The 27,420-nt window shown below is 39.5% G+C and overlaps 1 protein-coding gene across 1 annotated transcript; it reads right to left on the bottom strand.

Moving 5' to 3' along the window:
- Nucleotides 1-23: 23 nt before the first annotated feature.
- On the bottom strand, nt 24-26,971 carry CYBRD1 (cytochrome b reductase 1). Its single transcript, XM_006213956.4, has 4 exons — nt 26,676-26,971; nt 14,611-14,819; nt 3,697-3,851; nt 24-3,140 (listed from the first exon to the last, which is right to left on the bottom strand). The coding sequence occupies exons 1-4, from the start codon at nt 26,866-26,868 to the stop codon at nt 2,840-2,842; spliced, it is 858 nt and encodes a 285-aa protein (XP_006214018.1). The 5' UTR covers nt 26,869-26,971; the 3' UTR covers nt 24-2,839.
- Nucleotides 26,972-27,420: the final 449 nt, after the last annotated feature.

Below are 27,420 nucleotides of genomic sequence, written 5' to 3'. Positions count from 1 at the left end.
GACATACAAAGATAAAAATGCCATCGTGTTGCAATAAAATTAGCAAAAAGCTTTATTTTTTCCTTTGGGCTTTCAGATTTGGCAGTTGTAGTCAACTGGTATTGCACTGGAATTTCCAACCCAGCAGGGAAAAGAGCCTAATTAAAAATGAGACATCTTTATTTTGTCCTTTAGAAAACAGGAGCCACTTGTCAGTATTTCTTAAAAAGGGCAATTTCCTTCTTTGTCATTTGATTGTAAGATCTAAGATACTGTTTCTAACCCACACAACTTAAATGAGACCACGCAAAGAAAGGGAAGAAGGACTTGGGAGGGTGGATTTAGTTGGACACGAGGCAAACGGGAAGCTGTACACATTTGATAACATTAATTTAAAAAGGATATTCCTTTGAGTTTCTCAATAAACCCTTTGAGACAAAAGGCTTTAGTGTTGATTTAGACGAGTGTTAAAATAAGGCTTTTTTTCTTCTGAAATTAGATTATGGGGTAAGCCAAGCCAGGCTATCTCTGCAGATGATATAAGCCATAATTATTTGGGAAGATTTCAATCACTGTTTTGGAATTGATACTTAAGGCTTTCTTCTCTCCTATTCTTTTTGTGGGCTTTTTAATGAGATATTTTTGGGGGAGATACTTTAGGTAGGAAATCTCAGCTTTTGAAAGATAAAGGTACAATTATCATTAGAATAAAAAAAGCCCATTAAAAGAAAAGTCTCAAGCAGAAAGGTTTTCTAGATATATTTTACTATGCATTGTTTTCATAAAGGTTGAGAAAGAAAGAGAAGTTCCTATAATATCTGTAAGATTACCCTCACATTAGCCCACAAGAGGGATAAAATAAAAGGCTGAGGTGAGGGGTGCTCAAAGTCTTCTCAAAGGAGCAGAAGAGTCTAGTGCCAAATCCATAATTAACTGTTCACTAATAACCTCCTTCTTGGCCTACATGAAATGGAATGGCAGCCTCTATCCTTGGGGCTGTCACCAATCCCTTCCCCTCAGAAAACTCTGGAATTTTGTGCACCTCTATGTAATGAAACATCCATTTACCAAAATACATCTGTGTGTGATCATACAATTACTCCTTCCACTTAACACCAAAATTGCAGCATGCTCCACTTATACTGAATTTACTTCCTACTGCATGCCAGGCACTGGGCTGGACACTGGGAATCATTATGACACTACTGACAATTTGGGAAATAGAATTAAATAAGAAGAAAACAGTATTTTGGCCAGAGACTCTTCAATGGTTATCCGTGAAGCTTAAGGAACCTTATGGAGTGTAGCTCATACTCAGTCTATGGAAGTAATTACCAGTTACCCTAAAAGGAAATTCACTTAGCACCAAAAAGGTTAAGTTTATTTGGTATAAACTGTAAGGTTTTTAATCAACATTAAAATGCTCCAGTTTAAAATTGCAGGGAAACCAAAAATCAACCCCAAAATGAAAAGCATCATTTCAGCATAGGCACTGCTCTAGGTTTTAATTTAAGTCAGTCCAGAGCCTAGACAGAGGTCTCCATGCAGGAAAGTTGTCATCTCTAAGTCTCCATCCAAAACTCAAGATATCCCCTAAAATTCCACCAAAATCAGGAAAGACCCTAGCTCTTGCCCCTAGGGAAGGGCAGACTATGAAGTCAGTCTTTCCTATCTCGAAACCCAAAGCTATTCAGCAGCTAAGATCTTGAAGAACAAAAATTGAAATTGAGGAATCTTGGATGCTATGGATAGTCTTGCCTAATCCTTTCTTTGTCACCAAGACACAACTTAAAGATCAAAGAGGCATCAAGGTAGACACTTTGGCAGTGGCAGGGTGCCCGTGATGAATTTCCTGGCCAAACTGCCAGGGTTTGAATCTCAGTTCCACCACTTATGAGCTGTGTGACCTTCAGGCAAGTGACTAAGCTCTCCAAGCCTCACATCTCTCATCTGTAAAACAGATTTTAACAGTACGTACTGCATAAGTTTTGTCTGGGGATTTAATGAGCTAAGGTTTATAAAGTGCTTAGAATAGTGTCTGACACATAGTAAGTTCCATGTATAAACAAAACCCCAGAAACTTGGAGTAAAGTACTCTTTGAGATTTGTTAAGTGGTTTATACTGCTTAAGCATTCATGCATATTCTCATTCTAATTAGGTTTGGAATCTGGATCATGAAGTACACTGAACCCAAGTAAGCCTTGAGACTAAGTCGGTTTTGGAAAAACTTCCAGGACCAGCTGGAGATTTCTTCAGCTACCTACAACCCAGTCACTGCTCCAAAATACCCTAATATAAACCCTGGTCCCCAGGGCCAACCTAAGGCCAAACCAGCCAGGGAGGGAGCAGAGGGCAGGCACAGGGTAAAGGGAACCAGTTACTTTCCTACATTTTTTTCTGTGCTCTAGTCATGATATCTGTGGAGCACAAACCCTGTCCCAGATATTCATGATCTCATTCTAAAACTTCAAGACTGGACTCCCAGAATTAACAGAAAATGACTGCAAGACAAGAGGCCAGGGATAGTTTAGTTTATCAAATTTACCAACCAACAGACACATTTTGATTGTATGTTCTATCATATGTTCAAGGCACTGGGCTAAATGCTTTGGTCCTCAACCAGGGAGAGGTAACATCACCACAATTTATATCCACTATTATTTACTTTGATCATCTCCTTTCCAATTCAGGTAAGTTCATAGGCCTCAATCAATACAAATGCATTCAAGAAATTCTGCTTTATGATTAGAATAAATACGGACTCAGTGGAGCCCAACCATCTTAGGGCTAAATACGAGAAGCTAAACTGTAGAGCTAGTTTTTTAAAGTGAAGTAACGTGGCTATATCTCTACCCCGTTTTACATGGTGGATCTCTGTCCAGCCTCGTCAAGGGTGAAGTTCCTTTTCCTCGCTGCTGCTTCACTGTTTAACTCTGCATCTGATTTGTCCACATTGCCAAAGTTCATCGCCATGGAACTTTCCACTCCCTCTGGAGCGCCTCCATTTGGCTGAAGAAGGACAGAATTTGGTTCTTTAGGGCGTTTCCACTGTGGTCTGGTGACTATCCAAAAAATGAGGGCCCCATACAGTAGAATCAGAAGGCTAAGGGTATTTGTGAAAACACCTTCTGGCGGGAATGTACTGTATGCAGGATCTTTCCTACAAAAAAGGAGAGAGTGTGTCCAGTTACAAATAGGGTGATAACAGCGACATGCCAAACTGTCTTGAATTTATCTGCTCAAAACACACATTGGCAGAATTTCAATGTAAATTCCCTTAAAGCTTGATATTAAGGAGAAATTTAAGTAATGTTATAATTCACTCAAAGGAATTGTATGAAATACCATAAGTATGAAAACAATATAGCATCTGGAACACCCGTATCACTTAAAAATTGAAAAAAGGGTAACACAAAATGTACGTACATCACAATTATAGTTAATATAAAAATATGCACATCAACATGACTGAAAGGGCATGTATAACTTCAAGAGTTGTTTTGTAAGAGTGGTACAATTTGTTGGACTTTTTGGTTCTTCTTCCAAGCATTATTAATGGTACATTACATGTATAATAGTCTTCATTTGCAAAAATAAACATCTAAACTTTTTATTTTCAACATTTAAAAAATGTGATTATATTTTCCCAATGGAACAAGTATTTAACATTATACATTTTAAGAACTGCAAAGTGTTAGGAAAACTATGCAACTTACAGGGCAAAAATCAGTTTCTCGGTCACTCCCATAAGTACTGTCGCAATCACTGTCCCAAAGATGAGAAGCCCAGAATAAACATGCAGGGGTATGAGAAGTGCTCGGAGAGAGAGTGGAGCCCAAGGAAGCAGAAAGACGAAAAAACCTAGGAGAAGCTAAACATCAAAAAGTTCAAAGGTTATCATTTAATTTTAAGTTTTAACTGATTTTAAAATTATTATTATAAAAGCAATATGTACAAAATGAGAAAACATGTCATATAGATCCATAGCCATAAAATGAAGCTTCCCCACTTCGGTTCCACTCAAAAGTAACACCTATTATCACTTTCTCAAGTCCTTCCAAAAAATTTCTATGATGAAATAGGTATATGTGCATGTGTGTGTAAAGAGAGAGAGGAGGAGAGGTTTTAAAAGCAGTAGTGGGTTTTACTATATGTATTTGTTCTGCATATTGCTTTTTTCCCCTTAATAGTGTATCTTGGAGATCTCTGCATATCAACACATGCTTACCTAGTTTATCCTTTTTCATGGCTAATATTCTAATTTAAGATGGTAACATAAATTATTCAGTTCCCTATTAATGAATGCTTCTGTGTCCAGTTTTTTGCTATTGTTAACAAGGCTACAGTGAACATTCTGATACATACTTGTTTGTTTTTATCAATGTCCCCAAGGTTGCCAAGTAGGAAGGGAAGTAAAAGATTCTTAAGTCACTACATCCAAACACAATAGGACACATTTATTCAGTTCAATCTAAAAAATTATGTGGAAAAAAGTTGGCAATTTTGTTTTAGGAGGAAGAAGTGAGTTCTGCAGAAAAGTTCTCTCCATTTCCTTGATAATTAAATCCCTAGTGGGATAATTCTCTGCAGAGAAGACAAGATTCAAGATTCCTAGGTAAACTAGTCTGCTAATGCTTTCACAGTTTTGTTTTTATTACCTCACACCCGCTGCCTGTTAAGTAGTCTGTTCTCCTCAAGAAAATGAAGATGACTTAGTGACCATTAAGTTACTGAGTTTAAAGGGACTTTTTTTAGGTATCTCTTTGGGATCTACCACCCTAACAAAGCAACTAGGAGCAGAGAGGAGAATGAAGAGAAAACGCTAACATCATGTTCACTACTGATTGAGAACAAAGGCTTAACGGGGGATAGAGAAGAATGAAGGCTGAAGGGGAGTGATGCCCTAAAACACATTTAGAATCAGCTTACAGACAATGGTGTTGAATGGAAAGTAATTGAAAATGCATTCAATAGGCAGGTTTGCATGTTTTATCGTCCTTTAATACCACAAATACCTGAATAGATTAGAAATGGTTCAGAGAGTCCCCCCTGATGTTTCAGAATGTTCCTAATTCTCCTTCAGTGAACTTTGGTGATTCTATTAGTATCCAAGGGCCAGCATCCTCAAGTACAGGCTGTGCTTTCTATACAAAAATGGGGCTCAGGTGAGTAGCTGCCTAGGATTTAGCACAAATATATTTCTATGAGTAAGTCACCATATCTTTTCTGTGACTTACCTATCAAAAAATATATTTTCCATATTCCTGTTTTCCTGCCTCTTTTCATTGCTAAGATTCTTACTGTTCTGAATGATTCTTGTTTTCTCTTCTTTCAGGATTTATCATGTGTGTCTCTTGTAATCCTGTAGAGCTCAATGATCTAAGCAGATGGGACATCAGAAATTTGCTTATAGGAGCAACCTACTTAACTTGCCTAAATGTTACTTTCACAATTAAAAAATTTTTTCAAAAAATTAAAAATAAATAAAATTTTTTTTCAACAAAGGAAAACCACTTTAAAAGGAAAGGAAAAAACTATAGAATGCTTAATTTTGATTGTAAGTATTCCAAATGATGCAAACTTATAATTTATAAAACTTTATAATTTATAATAATCACTCTTTATTTCCTTTTAATCATCTTAACCTTACCATCTTAGAAGTAATATGTCAACTTAAAATCTAGTGGACTGAATATTACAAAATCCCTTAGCCCCTTTAAGTTAGTGGTTCCTGAAGTATTGTTCATAGAAAACCTGCACCAGAAACACAAGATTTTATTTAAAGAGACTCCTGGGCCACATCCAAATCTGCTAACTCAGAATTTCTGGAAGCAGGGTCCAGGAATCTGCATTTTGACAGAATGTCAGGGTGATTCTTAACACATACTGAAGTCTAAAGACCACTGCTTTTGAGTCATTCAAATTATTTTGGAGATACAGGTTAACTGCAGTCTGGAAAAAACCTAAAAGTGAAGGCAGTAGAATCTTCCATTCCATTCAATCTAAAACACTAAGTGCCAACTATGTGCAAAGTGCTCCAGTGTTTAGGAACCATCACCTACAGAAAACTGTTCTTCATCAAAATGGAGTTCTTACGAGAGCTAAAGGAAAGTAAAATCTCATTTAAAAAGTTATTTTTTAGATATGAAAGTGAAAATGTAGTATGATCCTATTATACTTACAATTTTCTAAAACTATGTATTCATAAACATAGTAAAAGCCTGAAGGAAATAAACAAAATATTATGACATCTCTAGATAATGGCATTAATCAATGATTTGCAGGGGTTTCTTTATATTTTTCAGATTTTGTGACTTTTTCAATAAATGTATAATACTTTTATAATTAAAAACAGACAATAAAAGTTTAGTCTTAAAGTTCCCGTGTTAAATACCTGGGCTTTTCTGAGTTAATTATTATTGTCTTTTAAAGATACAAATGTGCTTTACTTTGACAATTTTATCTTACTTTATGAAACTGATGAGTTAAAAAAAGATATGTGTAAATTTTTAGACATAACAAAAGGTTTTCTTTGCAAAAGTCATTAATGAGATCAGGAAACATGCCTAGCTAGCTTTTGTTTTGGGTATGATATGCTTTTTTTTTTTTTAAAGATAGAGGTGGTTTTAATGAGCAATCAAGGGATTTACAGATTATTATATGAAGGCTCCTCCCAGCTCCTCTTCATTTTTCTGCTATGTATACACAGTCAGCACGGATTCAAACAACTGCAGACTGAAAATATTTTTTTAAAATTCCAAAAAGTTCCAAAAAGCAAGACTTGAATGTCAGGCAATTATTTACATAGCATTTACATTGTATTTACAACTCTTTACATAGCATTTACATTGTGTTAGGTATTGTAAGTAACCTAGACTTGACAAAGTATACAGGAAGCTGTGAACAGAATATATGCAAATACTACACCATTTTATATAAGGGACTTGAACATTCTCAGATACTATGGGGGTCCTGGAAGATATCCCTTGCAGGCACTGTACTCACTCATCCCTTCATTAAATCACATATTTCTGGTCCCCATCCGTAGAGTTTCTGACTCAGTAGGTCTAGAGTAGAACCTATCTGAGGCTCTGTATTTCTAACACCCCTGATGATGCTAATGTTACTGTTCTAGGAACCACACTTTGAGAAGCTCTGTCTTAGGTCATTTGCAAGTTGTGTTCTTCAAACATGGCTGGTCGGAACCAACTAGAATATGTCCATAGTTTTTTATAAAAAGAAATGACAGACATTCAAATTGGACACTGTCTCCAATATCCTACATCTTCTTGCTGCCCTGTCTTTCATCAAGTGCACCTGAGAATACCTCAGCCTGGCTTAGCCACCCTCAGGACTACCCCTGGTCTGCTAGGCACCAGTGGAGCAGATCATGCAATCAAGGAGATTAGCACTGCTATAAATGGGTGGTTATGATGCTCACGGTTACAAGCACTTCAGCGCTGATCAACAATCCTTCTATTGTCTGATTTATCAACTGGTCCTCCATGCTACCCCATACTCACAATTCTGGCTCTCCTGGGTGCCTCCCCACTATTGGCAGATGACCCTACAACCACTGCATGGGAAAAACAGAGGCAACTTCAGAGAACAGCCTCAATTATCTGCCACCAAACAAACCAAAAAATCATCCCAAGCCAATAATTCTTCGCCTTCTTTGATTCCAATGGAGTTGGTGGCCTCCAACTTTCTAGCAGTCTCAGCAACCTGCTTCTCGAAGACACAGCTATGATTATTGCACCAACCTTTCCTTCTCTACTGATGCAAAGTCAAAAAAAAAAAAAATAGCACCCAAACATCTGCCACGACTCCTGTCTCTGACCAGTTACTACCCTCTTTTTCCTCCCCTTCTTACCCAAACCTCTTGATTGAATTGTCTCTATTTTCTCACTGTAAGCAAAGGAACATTTTTTCTCAACATCCAATTCTGCAAGGATTAACCTGCTGTGGTCACTGACCAACAGTGCACTCTGTGCTCCAGACAGAGGAAATGAAGACAAAAACAGGATGCTCCGTGCTTTGGACAAATAGTCCCCTTAGATATTTAGATGTGTATCTCAAGGATTCTAGTCAGCCCAGATTCTCGCATCTTCTCATACGTTAGAAAAACACTAAAATCATAAACTTGAAATATATGTTCTTTGTGACTAGTAGTAATCTTTTACCAAGATGAATACTTGACTGCAGTTATTTTCTGGCCCCAAATGACATATATTCTGGCTTCTTCCCTACTTTGTCAGAGCAGTTTACTCAGAGCTACTGAGTGGATGTCTCTCAGGCTACAGTTCTCAGTAAGACCCAGAATAAAACCTAAATTTACAGCCCTCACGTTGTGCATTTTTCTATCAGTCGACAGTTTTGGCAACCATGAAGGGACCCAGAGCGGACTTCTCTCCTTCACCTGAATGCTGCAAGGATCCAGAGCCTTGGTACCAGCAAGGGACCAGACCCTTGTGCCTGCTGTCTCTTTGGAGAGTCCAGATGACCAAGTGAGTCTCTCCGGGGTCTTGGATCTCCCATCTTGGTTGAGAATCAGGAGTTTTATTGGTGATGGATAAACTCACTATGAGGTGTAGGTTTTCCTTGAACTTAAGGCAGTTCAGGAAGAGGTACCTGAATTCTCAGTTGAAAGACACTAAGAAGGTTTGGACTGGGCAATTAGGTAAGGAAGGGGCTGACCTGGCATCTTTTCTTGAATTGGCTACTTTAACAGAGTTTGTTGGACGAAAAGTGAAGATACCATATGAGAGCTGTTAGCTCTGAAGATAAGGGACAATAGCTCCTGGCCAGCTAAGACTCTGTCAAGCAACTGAGAAACTTGTGGAAGTCCTCTTATCACGCAGCAGTCCCACAGAGAAACCCATGCACGGATTAAACACCATTTGTCCAGGGCTGCACATATAAAGATTAGCCAGTGCTCTGTGTGCCAGAGGTGGTGTTAGACTGCTGAAAGGGAAGCTGAGACACATAAAAGGACTAAAACTACTCTAGGGTGACACCTAAAGGAATTAAGCTCACAAACAGCACACTGGCCTAACACAGTTTTCAATAGCAATTTTATCCTTACAAATCGACTTTAAAATAGGGGGAAAGCCTCCCAAACAGAAGAAGGAGTACCAGATGATCAAGCTCTGACTAACACACCGGCCAGGTTTATGTACATATGAAGCTTATACTTGCAAGAACTAATTGAGATGGGAAAACTATGCTAAAGGAGATCTCACCCTCAAATGGCCAAGATGGGGCTCTTTTGACATCCCCAGACTGGCTTTGTGTACACAACTAGTAAAGCTGGTTTGGAACACACACACACACACACACACACGTTTTCAAAATTCTGACTTTAAGGGAACAAAAGTCTATCTTAGGAGGAGCTTACATTTATCTCCCTGTGCCTTTGAGACGTAAACGTTTTACCAGGTCTTCTCAGGAAACTCTTATCTAGACTATTTCTTAACTGAGACTGATGGGGGAACAAACGGGAAAAGAAACCTTTTTAAACTCAGGTGAGTAAACTTAATTTATTCCAACTGTTATAAACTAGTGAGTTTTATATTGTAATATCTGATTCATGACTAAGTTTTAAAATGAAGCTATAAGATCTCTGGTAGTGTCTGCCTATATGCCTATCTGTACATTATAGATATGATGTGTTTCTGCCTTTGGATGATATTATCGAAATTAGTTTGTAAAAAAGCTCTTTAATTGGCTTAAAAGTAATTGCTTATAAATTAAATATTTCTAAATGTAATAGAAACTAACCCCAATTTTTCCAAGATCATGTGATCTAGGATTAAAACAAGTTTAAGTTATTGGGGATTGAAACATGTGCTAAGCACGTGCTGTTAACTTTAAAGATAACTATCTTTAAAGTTAACAGCATTAAATGTAAAACTTTTATTGTATCTAGATTTATTAAAAGTCAAATAAGTTCATGTTATCTCTGTTACAAAATCTGTCAGTAAGAAAAATAATTGGCATGATGATATTTTCATAAGTAAATTATCTGTAAGAGATAAGAGTGTGTAGGTGAACTCTTTAAGAGTAACTATGTTTTATGATATGTCTACTTAAAAATAGCTTCTTCAAATCTTTTTGGTAACTTGAAACTTTAGAATTTTGCTATGTTAAGTTAAATGATGGGAATTCATTGGCTGTCGAGATCATTTCCAAATAAGACAAAATACTGAAAAATTAATTATTAAGCAAGTCTAAATTTACCTACTTTTGTTTTCTTATTAGAGAAAAATGAAAGATGTTTGGATTTTTTACACACATATCTTGTACCACATTGAGGTAAGAAATTATGCTATGAGGAAATGTATGTTTCTAGAAATTATACAGTGCGTCCCTAAGTTTGCCAATCTGGAAATGCGGGTGCAACAGGCAGTTCATAATTGCGCATATCACATCATGAACTAAACTTGCATCCAGATGAATTAAGTACTTAAATAACAAAGACAAAACTTTAATACTCTTAATAGAAACCATAGGAGAAATTAGGATTTCCAGTAATATGACTGTAGTGTAACCTGTTGGCTATTTACAGGCTTTTCTCTTAGGCCAATTGTTCTCAAACATCAGAGTGTATCTGAATCACCTGCAGGGCCTGGGAAAGCACTTACTGCTGGGCCCCACCCTCAGGGTTTCTGATCCTGCTGGTCTGGAGTACAACTTGAGAATCTGGTTTGTTTTGACCTCAGGGTAGGGGAGGATTTCATAAACAAGTCATCAAAACAAAACAAAAAATAATAACCTTAAAGGAAAAGATGATTAATTTGTTTCATTAAAATTAAGAATTTCTATTTAACCAGAAATACTAACAAAAGAGAGAAAATACAAGCTCCAAAATGGAAAATGTAAGCAATATATATAAATGAGAAGGAATTTAACACAACTCCCACAAATCTTGAAGAAAAAGAAAAACAAACTCATTTCTCACACGGACAAGAGACATGAATGCAGTGCCAACAGGTGCCTGCTAAGGCCCTGTGGCCCCCAAACTTCCACCCTTAGGCATCTGCCTGCTCCTCTTCCAGAGATAAACTCCCGACACGTGTTCGCCTTCACAGAATGAACAGCCCTGGGAAATGATAGCCTCACCGCAGCTCAGGCTGACTTGTCTCAGCCCACATCTCCTCCTTATCAGGGTCATAAATTCCACTGCCTTACTTGTGTCAGCCCATGTCTCCATCTTACTGGAGTCCTAAATCCACTATCCTCCCACATACCGAAGCCCCTTACCTCACTTACAGCCAATCAGAAATCTGTTCCCCCATCCCTTTGTGTTCACAGCGCCTTTCTCAATAAACGACCCTGCACATTCACACTCGGTGGACATGCAGCCTCCTCTGGTCTGTGTGGCCTGCTGTTGCCAGTGGCAACGTACCTATTAAACTTTTCTTTGTTCTTAAACTTCTCCCTTTCTGGTAAATTCTTCTTACCAACCCATGTCACTGGCCCTGCCAAGTGTCCCCCAATCCTCTGCAGATACAGAAAGATGACTGTAATTTTTTAAAAATTTTATGTAGGCAAATATGTCTTTCTCTTCCTTTCTTGTTAACTTTATGGTCTCCCCTACTTCTGATTATACAGATTATACACTTCTTAACATTCTTTTTCTCTTCATTGACTTAGAGATTTTTATACTCATATCTTTAATCTATCTGGAAACTTCTTTCTTCCTTTGTGTGATGTACAGAGTCTTTTTGTTTGTTTGGTTTTTTCCAAACAGATAGCCAATTACGATGGTAACATTTGTTAAATAAACATTCTTTCCCCAGTGAATTGAAATACCATAGTGTCACAGAAAAAGCTTTCAGACACAGCTGGGCTTTTTCTGTCCTCTCTATTCTTTCCATGAATGTATTTTGTTTATTCCTGTGTTAATAACTTGTTTTGAATAAAGCAGGGCTCCCTTCACTACTTTGTTCAAAATTTTCTTGGTTATCCTTGGGCATTTGTTTCTCTGCATAAAGTTTAAGACTCCCGTTGGGTTTAAAGTGAGAATTATATTAAACATAAATATTAGTTGAAGAGGGAAGGATGTCTCCATATGAGATTTTCTTTCAGTAACGTGGTATCACTCTAATCATACCATGTTGTCTGTTTTTCAGTAAGATTTTATAGTACTGTACTCTAAGATTTATAGGATTCTACTTTCTATGGGCAAAAGATACTGAATGGCTATCTTATATCCAGCCACTTTTTCAAGTTCTCTCTTTATTCTAGTCATCTCTTGGGTTTCTAGACATACATTATATGGTCTGCAAACAGAAAAAAAAAACTCACAAATTTTCTATTATTTATACAGATTTCTTCATTATCTTGTATATTAGCTAAAACTGCTAAAACAAATTTGAAAGACAAATGGTAGCAAGCATCAATATCTTACTTATTGAATGGAAAGGTCCTCAGTATTTTAGAGTTTAGGCTGATGTTTGTTGCTGGATGTTGGTAAAGATGTTTACCATCAGAGCCGTCACCTTAGATGTGAAGTATGGTACACAGTGGGGCCACATCTCAGAGGAGTTTGTTTCCTCCCAGTGTACTGGAACAGCTTAAAGCATCTGTTCCTAAAGGTCAAAGGTATAAAACAATCTGGACTTGATGCCTTTTTTAGTGATAGGCTTCAAATGACCTTACCAATTTCTTCTAATGTTATTGGTCTTTTTAGGTTTTCTAATTCCTCTTGGATCAAATTTGGTAGTTTATATTTGGCAAGAAAATAATTCTTTTTCTTTCTTTAAGATTTTTTTAAAGAATATTAAAATCTAATAATCTGTCCTTACTTTAAAATATTATTTGTATTTATGATTATATTTCTTTCTTATTCTGAATGTTGTATATTTAATTTTTTCTCAGTCAGGTTTGCAAGGATTTACCTATTGTAGTCTATTTTTTTTAAAGTTTTTTTTGGGGGGTGGTGTAATTATGTTTTGTTTATTTGTTTGTTTATAGAAGAGGTATTGGGGATTGAAACATGTGCTAAGCACGTGCTCTACCACTTGAGCTATACCTTCCTCCCCCTTTTTTTAAAAAAAAAGAATCAACTTTTCATTTTACTTATAGTTTTGATTTATAGTTGTGATAGGTTAAATTATCCAACCCTAGAATCTGGCCCTAGAATCCCACATTCTGGAGCGGTGCAGAGGAAGTGAGGCAAAGTGAGGGTAACAGACCAATGAAAGCAGAACAGTGGGCTGAGAAAAAGTCCCCAAGAGATGCCAGTAGGCCAAGGGGATCCCCAAAGCAACTGGCAGCATCTCAACAGCCCCTGCTCTTGCCAATCTGACTCTCCGAAGGGGGAGGGTCCATCAGCGGGCAGTGGAGGAGGAAGCTGCCTCCCAGATGAGAACACCGAGGGAAAGTCAACTTTGAGGACAGGAGAGCTGAGCTCGGCTCAGACACCCAATATGAGACAGTCTTCTTGTTCATTCTTGATCAGGAAGATCATGTTTGACACAGGGTCTGCCCTGTGCTCCCCTCATGTCTGGCACCTTTCAACTCCCCAGTCCCTACCTCTAGGCATGCTAAGGCAAACTTAAATAATCAATCATGTCTAGATATAAACTTTTATTTGATTAAAATTCAAAGAGACTTAAGGCTTTAAAAGTCTTTCTTTAAGAAGAAAAATCACAAATTAATGTCTGCTAAGAGGTCCTTTTTTAAAGAGGTCGTACACTCATATATTGTAAGCTATGCCTTGGGGTTTTGTGGATTCACTCCAGTTTCCTACTCTCCTATGATTACAGAAAAGTGAAGTTAAGTGATGTCCTGATCAGGAGTTGGTATATGTACTGACTAAACAAAGGAAGTGAATCGACATAGTTTACAGATTTTTCAGCAAAGTGGTTAACACCAAAAACTTTAAAAATTAACCTTAGATAAATAACAAGGGATATCCCACTGTACAGCACAGGGAGCTATATTCCATGTCTTGCAATAACACATATTGAAAAAGACTATGAAAAGGAATATACATATATATATAACTGAATCACTATACTGTACATCAGAAACTAACACATCATAAATCGACTATACTTCAATTAAAAAAAATTTTTTTAATTAAAAAGTTAATGAAAATACAAAATTAACCTTTACTCTAGTGACCTAGAACAGCCAAACTCCTATCTCACTCCATTAATTTACATTCAAAGACAGTGCTCTCAAGAGTATGTGTTTTTAATAAATGAAGACAGGAGGAAAATAAAATAAATACCAATTCTTCAAAATCTAACAAAGAGATAAAAAGTCACCTCCTTACTCATAAAGTTAAACTTAGGAAATAGAAGTGTCAGAAAATGTGGGGAAGAAACCTAGAGCTCTTGCCTGTGTTAGTTTATCCAGCACATGGAATGTAAAGTCCAATCAATGGCAGCTTAGATGTTATGAGATGGCAATTTCCCTCCACCCATGTGTCTATATTTAAAACCTCACATTCAGGCAAATTCTGCAGTTCTGGGGCCCCCTCAGGGGAAAATACAAATAATGGAAACAAATGGAACAACGACCAGTGGGAATGAGATATTTCTAAGAAACTACGAATGGATAGTATCTAAATTGTTTTACTTTTTACATCTCATTTATAAATACGCTGAGATACTGACCTGTAAGATGTAGAAAATGACAGCTATCAGACCAACCCAGCTGTGCAGACTGTACATATTGGGGATGTTCCTGGCATTGTGGAAATCAAAAACGGCCACCAGAGCAATAACAGCGAGAATGGTAGCAACCGTGTGTAAGCCCGCGTGGATGGATTTCATCAGGAGCTTGCTGCATTTCCAGGTCCATGGCAGTCTGTATACAATGATGGCTAGAGAGACAAGAGGCGACAGAACATTTGGGGTTTTTCTGAATCAACATAAAATGAACAGCTTGACACATTGAACACTCCCTATTGTGAAATCCTTTTCTCCTGGCTTCTCCTTCTCCCTTCTTCCCTGCCTCTCAGTGGTTCCTTCTTGGGCTGTTTGCTGGCATCTCATTTACTCCCAACTTGTGAACAAATCTTGGTGCCCCTCAGGCTCAGTCCTAGGACTTTTCTCTCCCTCTGCATGCTCTATGGGTGATCTCATTCACTATTTCACTGAAATGCAACCCACATGGCAGGAACTCCAAAATTCTCATCTCCAGCCCAGAACTTTCTTCTAAACTCCAGACTCACATAATCCAATGGCTTCTCAACATCTCCATATAGATGCCTCTCAAATATCTCAAACTGAACACATCCAAAACTAAATTCTTAATCTTACAATCTGGTTTCTTCATCTAAGCGTCTTTGATAAGAAAAAGACTAAAGAATAGAAGAATATGCACAAAGATTTAACTAGACGAAAGAGCATGTCCAAGTTTTTCACAAAAGAGAATATCCAAGTGGCTAATAGACATAACAAAGATATCAACTTCATGAGTCAACAGAGAAATGAGAGTAACTCACCACATATGTGAGTGGCTAAACATGGAAAAATACTGAGTACTGGAGAGGTTGTGAAGCAATCAGAACCCATGTTTTGCTGGTAAGAGTTTAAATGACAACAAACACCTTGGAAAACTAGCAGTATCTACTTAAGCTAAACTTATGTATACCTTATGATCCAGCAATTCTACTCCTGGGTATATAACTCAAAGAAATATGTACTTATGTTCACCATAAGAATATTATTAGCAGCACCATTTGTTGTGACCAAAACCTGGAAATTTCCCAAATGACCATCATTAATAGAATGAATTAAATAAATTGTGATATATTGATACTATGTTATAATATATAACAAAGAGAACGAATGATCTAAAACTAGAACTTCACTCAAAGATATGGACCAAGCTATAATGTCAGTGCCAAGAACCCAGACATATACAAGTATATACTGTATGATTCAATTGACATGAAGTATAAAAACAGGCAAGACTCTTCAATAAGAAGTCAGGATAGTGGATGCCCTTGTGAGCGTGCAGCAACTGGAAAGGAATGTACAAGAGATTTTTAGGCTTTTGCTAATATTCTGATTTTCAATCTACGTGCTGGTTACGTGGGTGATCACTGAAGGAAGAGTCATCAAGCTATACATTTATATGTACACTTTTCTGCGTGTACATTAAGCTTCAACAAAAAGATTTTTGAAAAGCTTTTCTTTTTATTTTTTTTAAGTGTCCTGGTTTAGGTAGTAGATTATATGGCCACCCTAACCAGCATGCAATTAGTTTTGGTTCTGAAAACAGTCTCCTGCCCCATCCACCTTCATCCTACTCCTTCAGTCCATGTCAGGGAAAATTTAGATAGCTGGAAATGTATGGCAGATGGTAAAAGTTTAAAGGCTGCTTTCTTGGAAGATGGATTCCATTATATCAGCAGTGAATCATCTGTATTTCTTAGTGCCAGAAAAGAAGGAGAGGAAGATGAAGCAGCAGCAGCAGCCTCTTCCCACTAAAGACATAATTTGGATGTATGAAATTTCATTGGATCATAAAAATATAGCTTACCTAGTCCATTTTCAGGCAGAAACCCAAAAAACCTACAAAGACAAATGTGAATTCAACCTCTTTAAAGTTTTCAGCGCAAGATGCCAGCCTTCCTGTTCTTTGGCTCCATTCCAACACTCGACATCCCTCACCATGAGGACAGAATTCCTTTTATCTAATCCAAATTCTAAACGATCACTACTTACTAATTTTAGTGCACAAATAGGTGTCTTATAAATGTTGGTTGATTATATTTCCTTGAGGACATGGAGACTTTGTAGATAATCATTTCTATATTCAGTAAATCTTTTCAAACCATTTAATGCAACACCTTAAAAGGTATATCTTTAAAAGCTAGTTCAAGGGCCCTTCTCATCCCTACTTCATCCTCTCTGAGGGCAGGAAAGTGTCTTGCTGTTTCTCCTTGTATCTCCAGGGTCCAGGACAGCCCTGGGCTCAAAATATGTATGAAGCTCCATAAGTATTTTTTAAGTCTTATTTTGAGATAACTGTAGATTTCTGTACAGTTGTAAGAAATAATGCAGAGAGATCCCACATACTCTTCACATAGTTTCCCCCAATGGCAACACATTACATAACTACAGCATAGTACTGCTATAGGAAATTGACATCAATGTAATCCACTGGCCTCATTCAGATTTCATTAGTTTTATCTGTGTTCATGAGATCCTTAAGTATTTTTTAAATAAATAAATGTAAAAGCACTTTCTGCAGACTGATCGAAGTTCAGAAATCAAATTGATGGCAACTCCAACTTTACAGTTTCCCCGCCTCATGCTTTTTCTCCTCTGATGATTCAGAGGCACACCCTCCTTGTGTCTCTAGCTGGGTTTTTTGCTCTGTTTTTTGCATTTTAAAATTATTTTTATGCTTAAACTTGTATCACAAACATTGCACACATCGTTACATTATCTTTGAAAACATGAATTCAGAGTGTTACTATATTCTCATACACATTTGATTTCCTAGATAATAGACTAAACAATAGTATATTATTGAAATATAATTGACATATAGATTATTTCCAATATTTACTAAAATAAATTTCATTGTCATAATTATATCATTCTCCAGTTTTTAAAGAAAGCAAATGCGTCTTCACCCAATGGCTTAGTGATCTTTTATCCAAACAGTCAAGCCTTTTGCAATCTGTGTGATCAGGCAGCAGTAAAATAAAAATGGGCAAAATATTAAAACCTAACAATACATCTCCCTTTCTCCTGGTTTAGCCTCATTTAACACACGCGCGCGCACACACACACACACACACACACACAAATACCTGAGTCCTTGCAAGGTGTAGGTACCATGCTAAATGCTCTACATGTTTACATAATTCTCAAGTCTGTGAGGAAGGTGTGATTATTATCACCATTATACCAAGGAGGGAGCTGAGGCACAGAGAGAAGAAGTACCTTGCTCAATCTCAATTAGTGTTTTAAAATCCGTACCATTGTTGTTATCATCACCATCACCATATCGTCCAGGCACTGCCCCAGGGGAAGGACTCTTAGACGGGGAACTTGAACATTTACATGTGAAAAGGAAATACTCAGGATGTGTGCTTGAAAAGCAAATCATGAACAGTAAATCCCAACAGCTTTTCCTCCTCAATCTGGATTGTATTATATCATAAATTTCCAAAATCAAAACTAATCTCAGATGTTAGAACTCAGGAATAATCATCGTGACTGAGGAGAGTTACAGGTGTTACCAGGGGGTTCCGGGGTGCCTGGAATGTTGTTTCATGACTGGTACATGAGTGTTCATGTGATGAAAACACATCACTTATAATTTAGGTACTTTTCCGCATGTATGTGGTTCTTCAATAAAAAGTTTACCTAAAAAAATGTTGCCCAAAATTCAAAGACAACTATGTTCCCAATAAAGAATTTTCACTCTTGTCAGTACTATGGGCACCACAGAGAAATGTGTTAAACTTCTCATAAAACTGAAGTCTACCCACTGTGAGTGTCAAAATTTGACTTTTAAGCCTTTCACATTTACTCAAATGTTTTTCAGATTGGTTGCACACTAGCTTTCCTTCTCCAACAGTAGCATGAATGGAACACAATTTAATTTTTTATTGACGATTTTGGGTTATCAATAAAACATAGTATCCTATTACAATAAGGGAAGGCCCCTGGGGACTTCTGAAGCAGGAGAGGTCCCTGCCTCTGATCCCAAGGGGCCCAGACAATTATGAGTTTTTAGTCCCCGGGTCAAATTTAGAGTTTTTCTATTACTCTTTTAGTTTCTTGCTCACGTTAGGGTGCCTGCCTCCAACCTCTCCCCTCCACCATTCTGCATTATCTTTTATTCCTATCAGCTTGGCTTGTCAATTTTTATGATGGCAAAAATCTTACCGTAATCTGTTAAACCTGGGTGGTGAGTACGTGGGTATCTGTTATATTATTTTCTGTATGGTTGAAAGAGTTCGTAATAGCCTTAAAGTTAGAACAATGTTTTTGTAAGCTTGCAAACCCCAGAGCCAATTAGTCTCAACTCTTAAGCAGGCAGCTTGTGGAAATCTGAGGGGCTCTCACATGAGTGAGGCAGTTTTCAGCCCGTACCCTGGCGACAGAGAAATCCTGCTGGATAGCTGAACAGGCTTCAGAACGCTCTCTGGATAAACGAAGGAAAACCGCAAAATGGTGCATTTGCATAAGGTGTTTACATGCTTTTAAAAATGTATAAATAACCAAAATATGGTGGACTTCAGGAGAAAGGGGCAACCTTAACAAATCAACCGCATTTCTTAAACAAGAAGCTCTTCTCAACAGTTGTAAAAACCGCCTGGAGAGCGGAATTTAAGTAATTCCTGCTTCTTTGGCTTGGCACTCACCTAGACATCATTCCTGAGGCTCAGTGAGAAGGAAGAAAAAGGTCCCACGGGCCCACGAGGAGGGGAAATGGTATCAAACAGCTGCTTGGGATGGAAACAAGGGTTTTCTGTTAGACGTGCTAGTTGGCAAGACCATTTTTGCCCAGAAAATGAGTGGAAACATCAACACATATATGGGAAAAATACATTTTAAAACTTTTTAAATGAAAAATTATTGGTGGTGAAATGCTACTGTTGATAAACTTAGAAAGAAAGGGAGGAAGGAAAGAAAAAGAAATCCACACCTGTGTACAGTTATTCTTTCGACAATGAAGGGAAACATGAAGTCACTTGAATTGAATTGAATTAATTAGAAAATTTCTTGGGGGAAGAGTATAGCTCAAGTGGCAGAGTGCGCGCTTAGCATGCATAGATCCTGGGTTCAATCCCAGTACCTCCGTTAATAAGTAAAAATAAATAAAAATTTAATTACCTACCCCACAAAAAAAGTTAAAAATACATAAATAAATTTTAAAAAATTTTTAATTACCTCCTCTCCAAAAGAATAAAAATTTAAAAAAAGAAAGAAAATCTCTCCCTTCCTAGCAGCATAATCAACTCAGGAATATGTGAAATACATATTCTCTAAGATGTACTCTCAGGGTTGACACCAGCCTTGTATCCACATACGATTACAAAACTATCCACAGACACCAGTTTGTCTCACAGCAGGCAATGCAAATACAGAATCTGTCAAAGTGTATGTGGGGAGAAGGGCATTTTCAGGGAATGACATAGAAAACAATTTGACTCTAGTTCTTCTGTGTTTAAATCTTGTGCTTCAAGAAGGTAGCAGCATGTCTGTCTTGCCTATTGTCACCTCCCAGCATTTAGCACGGAGCCTGACACATACTAGGAATTCAGTTAGGTGTTGAATAAATAAATCTTAATAAAGTACAGTAATTCATTATTTCCCAGCAAATGAGCAGATCCTCTTTTAAAATACATGAACTAAAAAATAAGATAATTTGTAGCGCTGCCCCAAGTGTTAGCTCACATAGAACCAAATGGTCTCCTTCACATAAGTGAAAAAGTATTCTGCACTTGGATCCATGTAACAGCTTTAGGGAAGCTTTAAATGAACCCCCAAATAAAATAAGAGTAAGTTTCTGAGTTTGAAGTATGTTAGAATTTTAAGACACTTATAATCTACTGAACTATGGTGTGCCCATTACACTTTTCTTCACTCTTTGAATAAGGTATTATTTTGATCTCCTTGGTAGAGTGTTCAGAGCAGGATGATCAAGATTTATAACTAATTTCCCTGTGCACCTGAGAATCTACCAGACTCAATCCAGAGGACCTCAAGTTTAAATGGAAAAGCAGAGAACCCTCTTTAAATACACTCCTTGAAAAGATTCCTGCAGTGGCTATCAAAGGGAATCTGAGCTTTGAAACATGCCTGTGAGGTCAGACTGTCTCATGGAGAAGTATCATGAAACTGAAAACCTTTGGAGAATTGAAATGAGGGAAGTGATTTGGGTGGTTTGGAAGATTTGTCTTAGCATCTTGGCTATAGAAGCATCTCTTTGAAGTGACTGAAATCCTCACAAAGGCAGCTACTTGGTAACAAATAGTGTATGAAAAGAGAAAGATTCAATTAATTGACTAGATGTTTACAAATATCAAGAAATGTTGTGTTGTTAGAGACACCGGCTATATTTTCTTGTGCTGCGTATCAGTATTATGACAGATTAGAAATACTATTGGCTCTGACATCATCTGATGGTCTAATCCTGGTCAGGCATTTGATCTTTAAAATTAGGAGTTGAACTTCAAATCCTAGACAGCTCTGAATATTTAGGGCTCCGGTCTCCTAGAAGAAACCATAGCTCAGCTCTAACAAACTCTGCTGGAAACAGCTTGTAGACAGGGCTATAGCTTACTCACTTGTTTTACAGTGTCTGGCATATAGTAAGTGCTTAATAAATGAATGTTAGTTTCCTTGTAGGTAGGGCCCCTGGCTTAAAGGACTGGCCAAGCTTTCACTAATTTAGTAAATATTTATTAAATGCCGACTATGTGTTAGGTGATTTTCTATACGCCATGAATACAATACAGCAGTGAAGAAACAGACAAGGGAGCCTACACTCTAGTAGAAGACAGACAATGAATGAATAAATAATGAAAATAGTCAGTGGTCAGAATTTGGATAATACTATATTTTGAATCTGGAGTCTATAAGATTTTCTGATGGGCTGGATGAGAAACATGGAAGAGGAGGAGGAATGAAAGACAACTGTACAGACGACTATTCTGTCATGATCCAGAAGGATGAAGTTGCCATTTACAGAGACAGGGAAGCCTGGAGGAGGAGTGGTTTTGGGGATGTGAGGAAGATGGAGAGCTGAAATTTGGACATGCCTATTTGACGCCCAAGTAAAGAGTCTGAGTAGACAGATGGGTCTGGAGTTTAGGGGAGAAGTCCAGGCTGAAGATATAAATATAGGAGGATTCAGTGAATATATGGTGTTTAAAGCCACGAGACTGGATGAGATCACCAAGGGGATGAGTGCATCGGGAAAGGAGAAGTGGTCAGAAGACTGGCCCTTGGGCTCTCTGTCTTAAGCAATCAAGGAAATGAGGAAGAACCAGCAAGGGATACTGAAAGGAGTAGGCAATGAGGAGAAAAGAGCCAAGAGTGTCCAGTGTCCTGGATGCCAAGTGAAGAAGTGTCCCAGGGAGGAGTAAGGGGTCGGTTACACCAAAAGCTGCTTTCTGGTCCAGCAAGGTAAGGACTGAGAATTGATGAGGACTGGAATTAGCCATGTGGAGGCCATTGATTACTATGTTAAGAGCAATTTTGGAGGAGTAGTGGAGCAAAGCCTGACTGCAGTGGGTTCAAGAGAGAACAGGAGGAGAGGAATTGGAGACCGCAAGTACTGACAAAAATTTCTAAAAGTTTTGTGGTATAGCAAGCAGAGAATTGAGGGAGGAGCTGAAGGGGGAATATGGGGTCAAGAGTGTGGTTGTTTTTAAGATGATATAAATTATAACATATTGGACATAATCCAATTGGGGAGAAACTTGATGCACAAGGAGAAAGGGAGAGTTGATGACATGATGTCCTTAGGTAGGCAAAAGGGGACACAAAGAGTAGTCAGGCAAGTAGCATTCTAATGAGCTTGAGGCCTTTAGAATAAAGATGCATTTCCAATATAGTATCATCATGCCCTTTCTTCCCTGAGGTTGATGGAATCAGTGCTTTCAAACTGGCTCTCAACAGGAGAATCACTGAGGGCAGAGGAGGGTGCTTTTACTTTAGATCCTTACCATTGTCACCACAAATGAACAGCTGTAAAATTGCATTTTGTTACAATTAACGATGGTACCGGAATAATCACTCATTCATTCAACAACTATTTACCAGATGACTTTATGCCAGTTCTAGGTGTTATTCCAGATGCTGTGGATATAATCGTGAGCAAAACAATCATGCCTAAAACATTTTTAATAGTTACATTAAAAAGAGATCTGCACGTACTTACTTACAACAAAAAAATGTGTTTGGGGTCGCCTTGAACGGTGTCTTTATGCTTTGTAAAAAACCCTTGTTTCTTTTAGATTAATAGATTTCATTATCTATGGTGTCCCAAAGGATGGTTTTGGAGTAGGTATTTGGGGCACCTTGTCCATTATTTTCTTTGCCAGGTTTTACCCCAATAGCCTTTTTAAATATATTCTTGAAATTTGGTCACTTTTATAGACATTAATAGGATCTCGTATTTGGCTTTTATGAACCATTCTTAATTTCTTTTAAATGTTACTTAAATGAAGTTATATTCTCTCACAAAACCAACCTAAGATCATTATACTATTGAATTTCTCCTCCTTCAATTTATACAGTGACGAGTTCTACGTGTGTAAAAGTAAGGAGTACAGAATTGCTGAGATTTCTTTTCACTAAATTTATATCCTTGAATTTCCTACTTTTTACTAAAGAACACATTCCACCTTGCTGAACCTTTTAAAAGGTCAACAGCCACTTTGAGAGCCTTTATTTGTTTCAGTCTTTTCTGTGGCCTTTTCAAGTTGTTTCTCTGATTTCCTGGCAGTATACTTATTTCATGGGAAACATTCCCTCTAGAGAAGCACAAAGCCTCTTCTAAAGTTCTCTTTGGAACTTCCTCATTCATGTTTGCTAGATTTCCAACTAGCTTAAAGTTTTATTTCACTTTTAGATATCCTATAGTCTGTTAGATGTTATTTTAGAATATTTATGTTTTCCAAAATACAGACATAGATATTTATTTTATTCCTTCTATGTCAGCCTTGCTTTCTTCAGCGCTTACTTCTGAAAGGTGTTTCAAGGGGCACATACTTGTTCTCACTTAGTTTTAAATATTGTTTACTGTTTGCATTTGTAAAGCATTTTATGCTTAGGGTAATAACTAAAGGTACTTTAGCCTTCCCTTCTCATCTCTAAACAGTTCTGTATCACAGAAGAACTCAATTACATCATGTTCATTATTAGAGATCTGAAACAGCATAGCCTAAAAATTTGCCCCTTGAAGCAATTACACACAGGAGAAAAGCTTTTATAACATGGCTAGTCTGTAACATGTGTGTTTTCCACATGGTCTATAAAGTCAAATATTTACTCCTAGTCCTTCTGGAGGCTTCAGTACTGCTGGATGTGAGGGGGTGCAGGTGGGCCAAGACTTGCAAGAACTCATAAGTGCTATGTATCTGCCTCTATGTATGAAAACATTTATAATCATGCCTATTAAATGTATTATCTGATTAAATCTGGAATCCAAACAGGATGAGTAATGTTGACAGGACAAACATTCCAAAATTAATTCAAACACAGTAGCTAAGCTTAAATAAAAGCAGCAGATGAAAATTTCCAAAATATCCATTTACACATTTTTGCCCCAAAGTGAATATAAGCAGATTAGGAACAGTCTAAAGTTCAGAGATATCAGAAATTCTTTAAGGAAAACTATAATGGACTCTAAGTTTCAAAGTGTATTTTAGATGGCTTTTGCTTCTCTAAAAAGGATATTTTGCAGAAAATCAGCATATTGCCATAAAAGCAGAGAAATGAACCTCGAAAATAAAGCCACTGAAAACATTTCTACTACTTCTGTGGGTAAGTTGCTGACCTGCTCCGGTCCTCAGTTTACTCTTAAATATCTGTGAAATGATGAATTTAGTGGGCACACCAAAGGCACTCAATAAATGGTAGACTGTCTCCTCATAACAAGGATTATCATCTATGTTTCCCTTGCCCTCAGTCATGAGAAGGTATTCCAGTCCCTCTGCAAAGTTTTTTAGTATTAGGAGCTGCTCTGAAGAATTGGTAGAGAGATGAAGAGACTGTTCCTACCGCTTTGAGCAAACAGAAAGTGTTGACAGCTCTGGCCAATCTTAAGGGCCCCACCTCGAAGGAAAGAGTGCTTCTGCTGACAGTGACTTTGGAACTTGAGTATGTTTTTCTCATTTTAGTGGTGAAATAACTGGGACTTACGCAACAAAATAACTCAGCTGGCCAGTGGTACTCACACCCGGGTGCCAATCTCACAACCAGGAAGCCTCTCAACCACAGCTGGACATTAGCAAAGGCTTCCACTACCTCCCAGAGTGTGAGGATGCTGGCCAGGCCAGCCAAGGCGGCTGCCCAAGGTTTGAACGGAAACAAAAATCTTTTCTTTAGGAATGAGGTCGGCGCTTTTTTGTTCTCATTTGTTTGTGGAAAGTTAAATGCTGGTGGAGAAAAGGCAGCCTTGCTTAGAGGCAAGGCCAGAGGTTTCAGCCGATGGGCACCTCTACCCTAGCCGTTTCCACTCTGCTTTTATTTTCTGCGACATTAACCCCAGTCCACCACTTTCTACCTTTACCTAATTACTTTCTCTGCCAAGCCCTTGAGTTCACTTTTTGGAAAGCGGTTACAAAGAAATGGCGTTTGCACCACTAACCAGAGGTTCCTCCAGCCCAATAGCAGCTGAAGGAAAGGAAACTGTGAGGACATTGTGAGCAGCACTACACAATGACAACAAAAACCGCCATTGTGTGGCCGGGGGAAGGGGGCAGGTGAAACGGGTGAAGGTGGTCGGAAGGTGCAGCCTTCCAGTTATAAGTCCTGGGGATGTGATGTACAGCATGGTGATTACAGTTAATAATAGTATATCCCGTATCTGAACGGATCTTAAAAATTCTCATCCCAAGGGGGAAATTTTTTCTAAGTCTGTGAGGTGATGGATGTTAACTAAACATTGAGGTGATTATTTCCATATATAATCATGTTACACACCTGAAATTAATGTCAATTATATCTCCAAAAACAAACTTTCATCGACTGGGTCCTCCTCCCTCCGTGCCAATCTCATCCCAGAGAATGCAGGCCCGCAGCTGGCTCACCCGAGCCAAACGCCGACACGGCAAACCCGAAAGATGTCCCAAGTAGAAGCATCACTTGGATCCAGGCAGCCGCGGGTCCCCTGCGGGCATCTCTGGCCCTGCGTTCCGGGCCAGCGCCCAACAGGAAGCCCCGCAGGGGAACTCTGGCCAGTTCGCAGCCACAAAAACAAGTCGGGCTCAAGACTGTCCAATGACCAGGCAAGGCAGCGAAACACCCTTTTGAGTCCTGGCAGCTTCTCGGGCTCTACTGCGTTTAACGCTCTAGGAGTGAAACCAGGGCTGATGCTGCCTTCATTCACCCCGGCCACCGGCAGCCTGGCCCCTTCACTCAGGGGTGTGGATAAGACAAGAGGCAAATTGTTGCCCCTCCATTTTCCCTTGCTGCCTTCTCCTAACCGGTAGCTTCAAGCAAGTTCCATGAAAGGCCTCCCCTAAAGAGATCGCTGCGCCCCTGATTGCGTAAGCTCGGCCCACTGGGGGCGATTTTCGGGGGCTCGTGGGCTGCCGAGGTACACCGCGCTCCCGCATCTCTCCACTCCCGCGTCCGGCGTCGCTGGCGCGCCTCAAGTGGCGTCCCAGCCACTCGCACCAAAGAGTTAACCAAGTGGGGCCGTAGCGCCCAGGCTGGCTCTCCCCGCCATAGCAGTGCCTAACCGACCCCGCTACGCGTCTCGCTGCGAACCCCCGCCCCGCGCGCCCCTCCGCCCCGACCCAGCGCCGCGGCTCCCGCGCTCGCCCACGACCGCCCGGCCCGCGACCCGGGGAGCCCGCCCTCCTCCCCTTCCCGCGCCGTGCCGCGCCTCGCCGACTCGACTCCCAGGCTCCGCCGCCCGCGCTCTGCTCCCTCACCCCCTCCCTCGCCCAGCCCCACTCGGTTGGAACTCAGTCGGGAACCCCTGGCCCCTCCCTCCCTCCCCGCCGCCTCCCAGGAGGTGCCAGTACCTATGCCCTGGATGAAGACGAAGCCGGTGACCATGAGCACCGGGTGCCAGTTAAACTCGAGCGCGGTCCCGTCCCAGCCAAGCCCCTCCCGGTAGTGGAGGACCCAGATGAGGGTGAAGATCACGGACAGGAAGCCGACGAGCAGCGCCGACACCAGCAGCCCCAGGAAGCCCCTGTAGCCCTCCATGGCCATCTGCGCCCATACTCCGCGCGGTGGCAGCCGCAGGAACTCGGCGAGGCGGCGGCAGCCTCTGGGTACTACGCGGGCCCGCGGCGGGACGCGGCGTCTACTTCTAGGAGTTGTCTCCGCCCGGGGGAGGGGCTTTCTCGCGGGCCTGTCCCGGACGTGGGGCCTCCACGGGGTGGGCAGCTGGCCCTTGTTCAGAGATGAGCCCCACCCTCGAGATCTCGTGGTCGCCTAGAGCTCTTGCTCCGCGGTGGCCGCCCCTGGCCCGCATCTGAGCTTGCGGAGAGCTCGAGATACCGATCCGGTTAGTTCAGAATGACAGCCCGGAATAGTCCATACCCACCATTTTCTTTTAACTCTTCCCGTGTCTCTTATTTGTGCACACTTTCGGTCAACAGAAGAGGGGGGTCCTTTGGGTGACGACATGTGAGTGATTTTGACTCACGGACCCTCCTGAGCCGCAGTCTTAGACGACTGGCGGTCTTTGATGCCAAGGATGTGCCAAGGAGGAACTTGGGGGACAGTATGGGCTTGGCCTTACCTAGCAAGGAAACTGCT

The sequence above is a fragment of the Vicugna pacos genome, chromosome 5 (assembly GCF_048564905.1).
Source record: "Vicugna pacos chromosome 5, VicPac4, whole genome shotgun sequence".
Classification (NCBI taxonomy): domain Eukaryota; kingdom Metazoa; phylum Chordata; class Mammalia; order Artiodactyla; family Camelidae; genus Vicugna; species Vicugna pacos.
Note: the sequence above shows the minus strand (reverse complement) of the source record. Positions and strands in the feature narration are given on the sequence as shown.